Source organism: Ipomoea triloba, chromosome 11 (assembly GCF_003576645.1).
Source record: "Ipomoea triloba cultivar NCNSP0323 chromosome 11, ASM357664v1".
Taxonomy (NCBI): domain Eukaryota; kingdom Viridiplantae; phylum Streptophyta; class Magnoliopsida; order Solanales; family Convolvulaceae; genus Ipomoea; species Ipomoea triloba.
In genome coordinates this window covers 3,235,853-3,251,339 of record NC_044926.1, presented here as the reverse complement: position 1 = coordinate 3,251,339, position 15,487 = coordinate 3,235,853, and the positions used below count along the sequence as shown (strand labels likewise).

At 34.8% G+C, this 15,487-nt stretch overlaps 1 protein-coding gene across 1 annotated transcript; it reads right to left on the bottom strand.

The window, feature by feature from the left end:
* Positions 1-5,183: 5,183 nt before the first annotated feature.
* LOC115996338 (indole-3-acetic acid-amido synthetase GH3.6-like) lies at positions 5,184-7,541 on the bottom strand. Its single transcript, XM_031235545.1, has 3 exons — positions 7,164-7,541; positions 6,082-6,980; positions 5,184-5,947 (listed from the first exon to the last, which is right to left on the bottom strand). The coding sequence occupies exons 1-3, from the start codon at positions 7,478-7,480 to the stop codon at positions 5,361-5,363; spliced, it is 1,803 nt and encodes a 600-aa protein (XP_031091405.1). The 5' UTR covers positions 7,481-7,541; the 3' UTR covers positions 5,184-5,360.
* Positions 7,542-15,487: the final 7,946 nt, after the last annotated feature.

The window sequence follows — 15,487 nt, the reverse complement described above, 5'->3', positions numbered from 1 at the left end:
GCAATTTATATTGTCTACCCGGTCCAATATATAAAATTTGACTAAGTACAGAGTTTATGTTCATAATGCACAGAATTATATAGTTGAGTATACATAAACACTTAATATGATGAACATAGATAAACACGTATTTTAAAATAAGTACATACAGATCAGATCATGTGTATTACGTTATAAATTTATGTGCCCTCATCTATATAATTCTGTACATTATGAATTTTAATTCTATAATGTGTATTTGTATTATGTTAAGTGTTTATGCATCCTCACCTATATATTCATGTACATTATGAACATATATTCTGTATCTTATGAAATCAAAATCTGTATATTCGACCAAGGTCCACAATGCGATATAACGATTGGAATAATGTATAGTAATTATAAAAATAATTAGGATTATATTTGCACTAATTTAAGAAGTGAAATATTATATCCTTAATATCATTTGTGATCTTTTGAGTATAGTAATTTTGTCACGTTTAATTCTAAACTGTCAATTTTATTATCTTTGATTTTTGACTTTCAAATTATTACAATATGTGGTCCTTTCGTTATTTGAGCAATTTAGGCCGTGTACATGAAGGCAAAATCGTCCTTTCAAGGGAGCTGATCCAGGGAGAATCGTCACTTGTGAGGATCAAACCCGAGTTTTTTCGAAATTATTCCCCACAAAGAGAGCTCATTTGCCACTTGAGTTACCCAATTGGGCTATTTCAATCTTGTTATGTAAGCATAGATTTGCACTTTTAACTCTAATTCTTAAAATCCTGTTTAAAAAAAAAAAAAAAAAAAAACTTCAAATCCTTATACTGTTTCTGGATGTCATTATGATTGATTGATATCTGCATTCAAGAATCCCTACAGGTTTAGTTTAGTAGTTATGCCGCCAGGTCCACTTTGCAAGGTAGACCTGGGTCCAAAAATGATGCCGTTTTTTTGTTTTACTAAACATATTAGCCTGAAATGTGGAACACAAACTCTACATTCGCATACACTATACTCTACATTCACAATTTGTAAACTCTACATTCACATATTACAGGATTATATGTTTAGTAACTATATTACCACTGTTATGCATTCACACATTCAAAACTCTATATTCACATGTCCTATACTCCATATTCACAACTTGAGAACTCCACATTCACACATTACAGGCTACAAGTTGCTAGAACTTCTTAACTCTATTACAGATCCACACATGCATATTCACAATTTGAAACCTCCATACTCACACATTTCTGGACAACTCTACATTCACACTTTGAAATTAAACCTCTACATAACTACATTCACATATTTCTAGACAACTTTATATTTAGCAATATGTTTACTAAAAAAAAAAAAAACAAAAAAAACAAAACCACGTAGTTTTGGACCCAAGTCCACATTGCAACCACAGCATAATTTGCGGGTTTAGGTTGTGTGGGTCTTTGTTTCAGTTTGAAGGAGATGAAATACCCAACTCAAACACCAAAATAGAGCCCATTAACCAAACCAAACCTAGCCCAATAGAGGCTAGTGTCACGAAACGGTCCAAACCCAACCCAATAGCCCTTCATGTTTATGCATTACGACATAGCAACATTTCACTGTTGCTTTGGATCTGGAATGTTGTTCTTAGTGGATTGAAGTTTTGACACGTAATATACAATAATAAGTAACTAGTCATTAGTCTTGAGAAATTAATAAGAAGCTTAACAACCATAAATGAAATAGGACAAACACATATAAATAAGAGATAATTTCAAAATAAAAGAAATAGGACTAAGTTAATGAGTAAAATTTACTAGAGGCAAGAAAACTTATAGAATTAGAAAAAAAAAACACATAACTGAGGAATTTAGGTGAAGTATGTAAGAATTATAGTCTAAAAACCACTTCCATGATCATCTAAACAAGAATTAAGAATATAAATTGTCTCACTCTCATGACGTATCAATTCCAAATCCTTCAAACACACAAAGTATCAAACATCCATATCCCTAGCTAATTTCCCCTATTTTCATAGAAAAAATTAGATTTATGCAAGGAGTAACTTGAAATCTTAACTCAGCTCTCATTGTGATCAATAATCCTCAAAAAACATGCTAATTAATGTGGTCAACGAAACATTAACAATAAACTCTGAAAATAACCTCCGATTTATTGGTTATATACTCATATTCCTCCGATTTATTATGAAAAATAACGAACTTGTAATCACAGATTTAACACGTACTATACATGATCAGAGAATGTTTGGTTAATTAATCATTATTATAGGGCGGGCTAATCTCCGCAAGATGCGAGTCCAATCCAGTGCGGCCATTCAGATGGACAAAACAAAATGAATGAATTATAGCAGGAAAGTGAAAACTAAACAACAACGTAACAACACGTACGTGCACTGGACAAAATATATGAAGTATTGACAAAGACAGCATAGGAGTTCACGTGTGACATGTTTTGCTGTTGTGCCCACGAGAAAACGGGAGAAACCATGGAACCTGTGTTCTGCTCCGGGGACATGGGCATGCCTGGGAACAGTACACTTCCACCTTCACACCAAGCCTTTTGATAAAGATGTTCCAATTCTGATTAATTTGCAACTTGCTCCTTCCCATTATCTGTGCTTAATTGCCTGCAAATTAAATTATGTTAGACCGTTCTCAACTACTTAATTAATGCATCCCAATAATTCTTTACGACTTTATTAGGTTATTGGAGCTGGCCAGGCCAGCCAATCTAATAGCCATGGAAATTAAACATCTATCAGTTTCTTGCCAGTCTTTTCAGTCTATGGGTGCAAATCATGTTAGAGTGCTTCACCTAAATCGTTCTGGGGATGTCATTTCAGTGCCCATTAGTCTAAATTTGGTGTTGAAAATATATACTACCGCAATTCACTACAATTACAAACAGGATCTTAATTGGGAATATTAATTTGAAAATTATTGTACTTGAAGAAGAGAGCAAGAGAGTATAGATTGTGGATGGGAGACCAAGTTCGTCTCTATAATTGCGTCTCACCAAATGGAATGCCGTACGTGGATGAATCTCGAAAATCATATCATATCCGATCAATAAAATATATATGCATTTGTCACACTGATCTGATATGACTATTGAAATTAAAAGGATTGGAGAAAGAGTGCATTCAAACGCTAGCTAGGTCTTCCTGCAATAATGCCTCACCTAACATTTCCCTCTTTCTTTTTTTCAATAAAAAAGAATCCCAAGAATTAGGAAATTAATTAAGACTTTATCTGTTTAAATATTGTAAGATTTGGTTGTATAATATATACTGATGGAAATGCCTTTAAAATAATTTTTTTTTGAAAGCACCTTTAAAATAATCTAGTTGTTAAATTATCAACGTTGTATAGTTCAAATAGTAAGGGTTTGGTTCCTTTTAAACAAAAATAGTTTCAGTTAAAGTTTTGTTATTTTTCTTCTTCTAAATTTGGCAATATTTGTTGGCATACGAAATTAAAATAGTCATTTTAGTGTTGTATTAGGTTTAGTATGCTATAACAGAAGAAATTGTTGTAACAAAGAGTTCGTCAGGAAATACTACAAAATCAACAACGTGACTTATCACAACTGTTGTTCATGTGAGGTGTACAATGATTATTTTCAAGTTGTTAAAATTGATATCAACAAGTTGATTGGTTGATCTAATTAAAGTGAGCATAACTAGCGCTAGAAAATTTGAGTTACATTATTCCCTTGTGGTAATGAAATCAAGGTGGAGCCTTAAGACCCTTAAGACATTGGGTCCTAAAATCCGTGAACTGATTAATTTAGAAAACTCGAGTTTTATTAATTCTAATGAAAACTTAGGTTTTAAATTTTTTTAAAAAAAATCTCATAATTATAAGTGAAATGACCCTTATAAGCTAAGTGAAAGGTTTTGTCTAATAAGGAGATGAAAAGTTTTGTCTAATAAAACATAAAATAGGGTTTTCATCTGACATATTCCAAACCTGTCATTTTCATTTGGGAGACAAAACATTTGTGGTGCAAACAGTACTACTGTAGGAAGACATTTGGGGTTTCTGCTGCAATGATGGTTTGCAGCTATTTAAGGTCCTTCACCTCTCACTGCTCAAAACATTCAGTCTCATACACCATCCAGAGAGTATAGAGTAGAAGTGAGAGAAAAATCAGTTCATTTAAGCAAGCAGTTCAAATAGTTCAGAATGATTCAAACTACAACATCAACTATGGCTGGAGGTTAGATCCTATATGTTTCAGTTTTATTCTTACACTAAGGTCTCTAAAATAGAGTTTGACAAAAACTCAAGTACAGTTTAAAGGAAGCATAATCTACGTTTTAAAAAATCAAGCAAGTCATTATATTGAAGATTACGGCATAAGGCTTATTAAAAATTGAGGTTGTCAATTTTAACAAGTGTGTGCTGCAAGCTAAGATATGTATAATTTTATGTTATATTAAATATTTTTATCTTATCCTAGGATATATAGTATAACATATATTATGTTAAGTCTAAAATAAGTGTAAATAAACATGTATAGTGTCTTTATTGATAATATATATAATAGAATTCAATTGTTTTTTTCCTTATATATTCTTGTATAATTGTGTTGAGTTAATTTGCAACAAATAATTGCAAGTCAACTATAAAAGTACTCTCAAAGGTGGTTAGTTGTACCAAGTAATATGACTTAAACATTAGCTTAGTACCAAAGATATCATGGTTTGTACGCACACGAAATGGATGACTTCAATCATTTGCTTGGACACAGAAAATTAGTGTGATAACCTTCAAATCACAGCTACAATTATAGCTAGAGATGGAAAAAGTCCACCTTTTTTTTTTTTTTAAATAACAAGTTATTAATGTTGACATTTTTCCTCAAAATAAATGTTGACATTTGTCATTCAAGGAAACACTAGGGAATTAAGAAGAAGAAGAAAAGAAAGACTGAACAGATAACACCTACCATTTTTGCAAGAATTTAGATTTCAATCTAAATATGAAAAGATTGTGGAAGTTTGTCAACCATTAATTATTTTTATGATTTTTTTTTTTGGGTGTAACTTAGAGTTTTCATCGACACAATAACTAATCCCATCTTAATTGTAGCACTTCTATTGGGTGTGATAACTGACATAGAGATTTAAGATTGCTACATACCTAAAGTCAAGTATCATTAATTACTGGTCTCAATTTGGTAAAATAATGATGCTTTTCTTATTGGTTATTTTTGGATAAGGACATACAAAGCTACAAGAGCTAGAATAATAGGATGCAGAAAGACAAATTGTAGAAGACAAAACAGTAGAATATAATTTAACATCCATGCTTAGTGACAACATTAATGGTCCGTAAAGTCTCCAGGCCATTTTAGTTTGTGTTCCAATGCTTTTGACCGGGAGCCCATTTGGGAGGTTTAGGACTGAAATAATTTGACACAACTCGCGAGTCAAGAAGCTCCACAATCGGAGCGTGCGTCACACAGCGCGGCGCCTTGTACTGATTAATCGACGAGCCGCCGTTGGCGATGGCGTAGTCCATCATCTTATCGAACGTGCCGTTCTCCACTATCCTGATTTCCAGCGGCCCGATGGACTTGTCGTAGACGCGGCACTGCCGGTAAACGCTGTTGAGCGATTCTTCGACGGCGAGGCAGCAGTCCTCGAAAATGTAGGGAGGAATTGGGTTTTCCGACGACTGGCTGATTTCCCAGTAGAGGACGTAGTGTCCGGGGATGGTGGACGTGTTTGCATGGCTGGTGTACTCTATTAACGACGCATCAAACGGCAGAAGAATGTTGGACGCATTCTTGACGGCGTTATGTAGCTCTACCTCGTCCGTTTTGTCGGAGTCTATGCTGAGCGCGACGTTCTTCCGACACACGAAGTTAAATTGCGGCGCGTTGTTCTTGAATCCGGCGACCCGGAGAATGTCACCCACACGATAACGATACAACCCTGAAAACCCATAATCAAGTCAAAAAACTGATTAACCAATTTAATCAGTCAAACAGCTAATACTGGTAGAATAAGTGAAAATTGACTGATAAATTAAATTGTTTTACCAAACAGGACCGAAATATAAGATTTACCTGCGTAAGTGGTGACGACGAGCTCATATTCTTGCCCGAGTTTAACATCTACAAGATCCACAAGTTCAACCGGGTTGGATTCGGGCACTCCGGTTCCGCGAGAAACGGGCAAGAACTCGAAATACGCCATGGTAGGGATGATGGTATAAGCAACCTCGCTGGGCTTGGAAAGAGGATTAAGGTTTACAGCGAAATAACACTCGGAAGAAGCATACATGGTACAGACGAGGGGAAGATCATTGCCAAAATAATTGAGAGTAGGAATGTACTGAGACATGGCACCTGTCACTATAACTTCAATGTACTTGGTATTACGCCATATCCTCGGAATAATACCTTTCCACGACTCTTTCCCGCATTCTTTCTCAATGAACTCAGCGAGCTCCGGGTTAGGTTTCAATATTATCGCCACGGCTTCCCTCACAGAAGGGTCTGTAATTCTGGGATTCAACGTTCCGGTCCGGATATCATGACAGAGAAGCCGCCAGTGCTTTTCCAGGAAATGAATGGCGCGGATGAAGGCGGAGGCGAAGATGGCGCCGACGCGGAGAACTTGGTCGCCATACCAGAGGCCGCAGAGCATCTGAGAGTACATGCTTTGGAATGAATCGGTGCAGAGAATGGTTTCGTTGGGGCTGGTGTAATCCGTGTAGGGATCATATGACCTTTCCTTGAAATGAGAGCTTTTGTGATAGCTCGTTAGAACTGGCCGTGCCAGAAGTCCGCCTGGAGTTCTGGCTTCTTCTTTAACAAACAGGAAATACATGGCTTTCCCCTTGTGCAAATCCGGCACAAATTGGTTCATCACCGGCATTAATAGGCTGTAAAGCAACGACTTTCTTTCTAGTTCTTCTTCTATCGTCGGCATCAGCTTCCTCTCTCCCCGCGAAGTTCCCGAGCTAGTAATATATAAATCATTTAAAAAAACAAAAGTTAAATTCTGCTTTGACAGAAAACCTGCAATCACTACTTAAAAGGTGTACATGTGCTGGGTAAACCCTAATTTATGACACGAACAGACAGCTTAAATTATTCATAGTTAACTGGCTGATATAAAAATGTAAAAATAGCAAGTTAATTACCTTGTCAAGAACTCGGAAATGGGTTGAGAACAAATGATGGAAGAAGGTTCACCATTAGCAACACGATCAATATCAGGCTTGACATCCTCGTACGTCACGACGGGGACGAGCTTCTTGAACGTTTCTCTGTCAGTCCGCCCGTTAAGGCCGTGGCGGAGCAAGTATTCGACGCCGGCATTACGAGAAAGTATGGCGTTGAGAACCCTTTCTTGAACTTGCCCAGCGTTACTAGTAACGTCTTCGATGAACTGGAGAATCCTGTTGTTGCTTTCCTCCAGATTTCTTTCATCCGCGGACCTTTCTAAAGCCTCAGGCATGGCGTCAATACAGAAGTTATATTATCTCTTGGGAATATGGAGAAGAAGAAGATGAATAGTAGGTGGCAAAAGCTCTCATGGTGAAAAGGGAGACCAAGAAAGGAATATATAGAGGGATTGCAATCAAACAGTGGACAATTGGGAGGGCAAATGTGTCACTTCAAGTCTCGGCAAACTGTACAGAACATTTGACTTTTCTACTTGACTGCCATGTCATCACAGAGATGTTCTTAAAACCGGGAAACTGGCTGGGTCTTAACCGCATGAAGACAAATTGAGGAGGGAGGAGACAGGGAGGAAACGTGATTGGACGGACAGCTTCCGGTAAACTCGGGGTAAAGTACACTGGGTACATGGCTGCATGTAGTGCGGATGCAGCGTGAATTACCGGCAAGCCCATGCACTGCTGCTTATCCTTCAAGCAATTCCAATTTATTAGTCATTATTATTTTTTTTTATGGAAAAAAAATTAGGCAAAAAGTTGGAATTTTTGCTTTTATTTGAAGGGTAAAATCTTCTCTCGACCGACACCCATGTAGCAAATCTTCCATGATCTTCACAGCATAAATGTGACAAACAAATGTAATTGCAAAATTCACATTTTTCGTTTATAAAATACTTCAAAACTGAACATTGGTTTTGTATATGAATTATTTAAAATAAAAAACAGTCCTTTTTAACTCCTAATTACATCGGTTATCACTATTCGTTCATGGTTTTTAAAGTGACTTTTTAAAATTGAACCCTAGCTAATAGAATTGTTAATGGTTAATTAATGGAGCAAATTCAAAACCCTAGTAGGTGAAGGAGTTTCTAGTAATATTACGTGATTAATAAGTAACAAACACTTTATTCGTGATTAATATTAAAAATTTCAGTACAAGTATTATATTTTTATCTTGATCGGACCCGTCTCACAGATAAAGATCTGTGAAACAGTTTCACAAATATGCGTGAGTGCAGGAAAATCATTAAAAAGAAAAAGATATGATACCACATTTGTATTAATACATTTGTTTTTCAGTTTTAGAATAAATTATTAATTAATGGTATTACCATCTACCCACGTTAGATAAGATGTAATGTGTCCTTTACGCCACCAGAAGTAGTTTAATATAATTCTAAATATTGCGCTGTTATCTCATTTCCTTTTTATGGAGGCCATTTGCGTAGGTGAGTAAACGAATGATTCGTAGAAAATTTTGTGTCGAAAACGAAACATATATGCGATCGTTACGTTGTGGAAATACTTTTTTGAGATTCATTTAATTTGAGTATAAAAATATCGTAATCAACGAAAGAAGATGTCGGAAATTATTATTGTTTAGTGCACTTTCCTTTTCTGTATTTTGTCCTCGTACTCACGCTTTGATGAATTACACAATTATGGGAAAGATCAGAGATTATGTTGATTGTAAATGATTAGTGTGCTGCCTAATTGCTAATTACACCTCCACAGCTATGAAAGAACATTGCATGGTATTCATGGCAGATTGGCAATTTCTTTCTTTTAAGAATGCTTCTAATCAATAGTTGCGATATGATCATGATTCAATTTCAATTTTGAATCGATAGTTCAAGAGTAACGTAGTCTGAAAGGTAATTAAATTTTTATATAAAAGGTTCAAGTTATGGTGCGTTTCTTTTTTCGGATGTTTAAAAAAAAGGTTATAAGTTTATAAGTTTTTGATTATATGTTGTAATTTGGGAAAGCTGACTCCATTCTGAGGTGTAAAATTTGGCAGGATTCCAATATAGGATTCATAGGAACAAGCTGGCTAGTTGATTCAGTCTGGACCGTATAAAACTTAAGGAAAATTAAATACTTAATTGTTTTTTTTTTTTAATCTAAAATATCTTTTGTATTTTATTAGGTGAGTTATATGGCTGTATGTATGTATATGTTGCTTCCTAGAGTTGTCAAAACATAGAGGGGATTAGGGGAAACATTATTGGGGCAAGTCAATATGGCGGCAAAAGTAGGTAGCAACCCACTATGTCTTGTGCAAAGAATTAGACCATTTTGTTAACGACTTTTTGGATTAATAATTTAATGATTAAATAATAAAGTGATCATAGAAGTCATGTTTGGATAATAAGCCTTTTCTTTTAATCTGTTTATGAAATAATAATTATAATATCAATTCCAAAGCTAGTGTTTGGATGATAAATTTTATTGAAAAAAGTTGAGTGTGATTTATATATTATATCAAGATATTAATTCAAGTGGGAAGGATAATGAAAAGACGGTAAAGTTTCTTTTTATTTTTTCTAGTTAAAAGAGAGAACCCCTAAAAGAGGTATCAAGTATATATGCAACCGGGGGTGGGCGGTAACATGAATCATGGGCCAATAGTCCAATACCCACACGGCCGATAACTTGGTTGGTTCATGGTGGTGAATTATGGACAATGACACTGCCAGCAGTAGTAGTGTGAAAGTTTCACCGTAATAGGGGCAACTTCAACCGGATACATGGATGTGGGGTGTAAAATGAATCATTGGTCACTACCTATACCGATAGCTTAGCTGGATCATGGTGGCAAATTGTAGGCAATGACACAAAATTTAACTCAGGCAGTAGCAATGTGACAGTTTCATTGCAACAGGGAGAAAAGGACAACTCCAACCAAGTTGGTCGGACAATTAGTTAGCATCCTATAGGACCAAGATGTCGGGAACAATCGTGATGAAGTTGGCTAAGATGATCAGACAGTTAACCGGCTTGATAACCACAAATTTCATCGAGAGTTGTATATCCCACTTGATGCACTATCTCTATTTAAGTGACCTGCCATGCAACTTGGCCTCCCATCCGGATTACTATCAGCATCATATATATATCAACATTATGTATACCCTATCACACACGTTGATGAAAGTAATAATGTTGGATGATAGCTACATATACTCAAATAACATTTCCATTATCACCCAACATGAGCACGCACTATAACCTTATTAGACAATGACATGATCTGATCTTGAAGAATGAAACCATCACACACGTACGTACAAAGCCGGGGCTAGCCCTCGGCAAGAAATGTATAGTATCAGTATCACAATAATCGTAATGACTGAATATCTCTTTTTCATTTAATTTTTAAATTTTGTTCTAAGACACCTACATAGTTGTATATATCCGGAATATATTTCAATGTGAATATGCAGTGATCGAAGAGGCAAGTCCACAGAGGGTCCACTTCCAACTTCTCCGGCGGTTGTCTCCTCCGATGTCGACGTCGCTTGCTTTTTGTTTGCCCACTAAACCTCGTCACTGCTCCACTAGCTACATCCTTTTCCTACTTCTTCTATAAACTCATCAATACAAATTAAATACGCACTACACCCCATCCCCTTCAAAAACAATAATCTATATTACATATGTATTAAAAATTAAACCTCGTCAACAGTCTCCAAAACATGAAATCTTGAGTTTTATTGTTGAAACTTCAAGAATCAAAACTTAAATGCACCTCAGATTGAGGACCACAAAACATAATGAATGGTAGGGCAACCTTTCCAGCACACAGTATTTGATCCTAGCTAGTTTCTTTCTTTTTATCACAAAATATTGATATTTTAATGCTCACCAATTAAAATCAACTAAATTTGTAGTTAATAATTACAACTACCAAATATTTTAATAAATAAAAACACATGTTTAATTACATAAATTAGAGTAATACAATCACCATCCAAATTCAACTCCTTATGAGTATGATCTATTAGCTTTATGAATCTGAACCAGTCAGTTATGTACAATCTAATACAGTTTACAAAACAGTTTTTATCAGATCAGAATACTTTATTGTGATCTTATGCAAACTAGAATTAAAGTTATAATATCATTTTTTAAAATATACTTTTAAATAACAGTTACAGCCTGCATGCTTTTTCATAAATTAAAGTAATACAGCTCACCATGAAGTTTATCTGCAAAATTATAAGAAGCATTCCCACTTTCAGCAGACTGACTACCATACAACTTAGAAAAACAAAACAAAAAGAAAAACTGCAGTGGAAGGAGAGAAAGGGGGGATGCGCGAATCCCAAGTACTAAACAAAATTATCCCTAGAACTGGGAACATTACTTCTTGCTGTTTGTCCATGAATTGGATGTCAGTTGACCATTTTGCTTTGTTGTTAGTGTAAATTGATATATTATATATTATATGATTTGGATGTTTAATTTTCAGATGTGCTAAAGTGAGGATGAATGGGTTCTTTGTGCTTGGTGAGAATGTGAAGCACATCATGCAAAAAGCATCCTAAGCTCAGCCTAGAAGCTCGGTCCAATACACTTGAATCCATCACGTCTGGTCAACCCATATAATTTTTTTGAGCAATTAGTAAAATGAGAGTTATTGAGGATGTATATTGTATAAATTTCATTTTGTGATTAAAGTCTGCATGCAAAGGACGACTACAATGAAGTAATCAATTTAGATCGTTCATAGTTGATAGACTCAAACTAAGAAAATTAAGTGGCGGTAGACTGATGCGCGACTTGTGATTTATCTTTAAAGTGACTCTAGGGCGGAATCCTGTGGACTTAAATTAGTCCCGTGAAACTGAGATGGTATAAAAAAAAAATTACTCTATCACATTGTTACAAACAGTTTTAATATGATTGATCACCTTATCCTCTGTCCATCGTAATTAATTAAGTTACATAAAGCTAAGAGTTTGCATTAGTGAAGTCATTAGCTATTAAAGTTAATAATGGATCCATATGACAACAATATAAATAGTAACTAATAAGTATAAATTACTAAAAGAAAAACAGCATAACTCCAAAGTGTAGTACGTGTAGTGTAGTGTAGTGTGGGCCTGTTCTGAAATTGCTTATTATTTCAAGTTCATGAATATCAAATGTCTCTGAACTTATGATCCATCCATCACTAAACTAAAGTCACCAAAGAAATAGACTAGTCGTATATCAGGTCATGTGTTCATTACAAAATCATCATGCAGTATGCCTAACAGCATTATCATATATTATTATTATTCAGGTGCTCTCTTTTCCACTTATCTTTTATTTAACATCAATTTAAATAAAAGTAGGAATCATTACTCATGGTTAGATACGAATCAGGTTTGTATAGATGAGATAGTGGTGCACTATGATCACTATTCTATTTCTGACTTACCAGTTTTTCAAAGTCCACCAATAAATTTTAGTCTCTTTTTATTTGTTAACGTTATAGGCATATGCAATTGTTATACCATGGACCAGGTTATGAACCCTGATACGTGGACGATCATAGTATTTTTTTTTATTAGGTGACGCAAAGATTAGAACCCATAATCTTTGGCATATGATTTATTCTAATACTAAATTGAAGCATCGACTCCATCTCAACTAAAAGCTGATAGTTAGATTTCACATTTATATGTATTTATTGGATAGTATAATTTACCGTTAAGTAAGGAGTAATAAATATAAAGATTCTTTTAAAAAAAATTCAAAAGTAACTTGACTTAGTATGGTCTTATGGATATGTATGTATATGATGAATGTAGTGGGTGTATGTGAACAGTGGAAACTTTTTGCCCATCATTTCTTGCACCTCCTCTGCCAAACAGTGAACTTTAACATCTACGTCAATGAACTTTTTTGTATTCATCTTTTAACTTTTATGACACGTAGTCTGCATGAGCAATATATATCTGTGTTTTGATGTCTCTCTCACCCAGTTTTTTGTGGGAATAATTATTTAATCAATAAATTGCCAATAAGGTAGCTTCTTTTAAGACGTGCTATATCAATAATTACACTGTTAGCTTGATATCCTCCATTCACCAATCAATATATTACACTCCCTTCTAGGGGTGGGCACTTCGGGATTCGGTACAATTTTTTTTATTTCGGTATCGATATCGGTATTTCGGTATTACAAAAAATGATACCATTCGGTTTTATAATAAAGTTCGGTTCGGTTTCGGTTCGGTATGAAACGGTTCGGTTTTGGTTCGGCATTATTTCGGTTCGGAATTCGGTTCGGTTTTGGAGGTTCAATTTTCAACATTTACTAATTTTCCAAACAGCACACTGCCAAACAATACATATTCGCATAATCCAAAGTCTAAAATATAAATATTACATAAAAATAAAGCAATTCAAACACAAAATTAACATAACAATCCAAATTGTAAAGTAATATCTTGTATATCCATCATCCCTCATCACGGACTAATAATATTATTATTATTTATTATATATATTTAAAAACCAAACGGTTTTCGATTCGGTTCGGTAAAAAACCGAACCGTTCAGTTTCTCTATATTAAGTACCGATCGGTGCTTTCGGTTTATACCGAACCGAACCGAACTACTTCGGTACGGTTCGATTTGGTTCGGTTCGGTTAAGTGCCCACCCCTACTCCCTTCCATATATTATTCACCGGATAAAATTTACAAAGTGAAATGCGCTACCTTTTCTTATTTTATCTCTTAATATTTATATCTTTACGTGATAATATTTGATTACTTCGTTTCATTTAAGTATTAAAGTGACACAAATAATGATATCGAGAATTGGAAAAAATAAGAAAAATACAAATAAGTCATTGAAAGTATTTCTTTTGTGTAATTAGGTGACTGAACATAAAAAAATATGCAGTCAAATTATCAAATAAGCAAAATATATACAATTGGAATATTTTTCTGATTTTATTTAATGCAAATGTGTTAAGAATATTACAATCTTTACTCTCAACCTGTATGGCAGAGAAAAATGCAACTCTTAGTTCATACCATGTAAGCAATATGATAGGATTTTATCAAAATTTTCACAAAATGTCTCAATTGTATGTATTTTGCTTGTTTGATGATTCAATTAACATTTTTTTAAGTTCAGTGACCCAATTAAACAAAAGCAAGAAGTTTAAAGGATTATTTGACATTTTTCTGAAAAAATATTACTGTTATGAAAGAATTGAATTTGATACATGCTCATACATGTACTAATGTTATTTGTACTCTAAATAGGACACTATAATTTAAGATTTGGCATCAATTGGACAAGTCAATGTCTTCAATTCTCCAACTCTTCTTAGTGCCCAATCTATATATTCTCATGCAAAGTATGACTAATCACATGGCAATCCAATCACAAGACCGAGCCTAACTAATGGAAAGAGTTAATACCTAATTTAGACCTCGATTATAGTGGTTTTACTCAATTTAGTCTTAAGTGACTTTTTGTACTCAATTAAGTCCCAGACTTTGATAATTTTACCCAATTAAGTCTTCCGTTAACAATTCCGTTAGTTGATGGTTAAAAGTAAGGTTAATATGGTAATTTATCCTCCATCCTCCCTTTTGGTCAAATTGCCATCTTCTTCCTCATTTCTCCTCCATCTTCTTTCTGGCTGTAATTTAAAATCCTCATTTCTCCTCCATCTTCTTTCTGGCTGTAATTTAAAAAAAAAAAAAAAACTCCATCTTCTTTCTGGCTGTAATTTAAAAAAAAAAAAAAAAAACTTAAAGTAGCAAGAAAAATTGTGAAAAAGAATGGAGTCAAGGCGTTTGAAGTCATGGAATAACCTTTGATCATAGTGTTCCACAAATGGGCATTAGGTTCTTCGATCAGAGTGAAGAGAGAAAACGCATAGGAAGAGGCTGGGGAACGCATGCAGAGATATGCAGTGGTCGAGTTGTTTCCTGAGCCATTAATTCTGGTGGCAGAGACCACATGTGATAAACAGAGAGTGAATCTGCATAAGGCGGATGAAGCTCAATTTTTTCTGTGTAGTCGTGTAGTGAGTTTTGAGGCCAGAAGTTCAGCAAGCTCATCAATAGTAGGCTATGTCCTCTTTCCCTTGACCACTTTCTTCTTCTACCACTATTTTGAACTTTGCATCTCCTCCCTAATCTCCCTGCCATCAACTTTCCTACAACTTCCATCATCATAACCACAAGCCAAAACCCAAAAAATAAAATCCCACCACAAAACTTAACACACCCCTCTCTCTCTCTCTCTCTCTCTCTCTCTCTCTCCC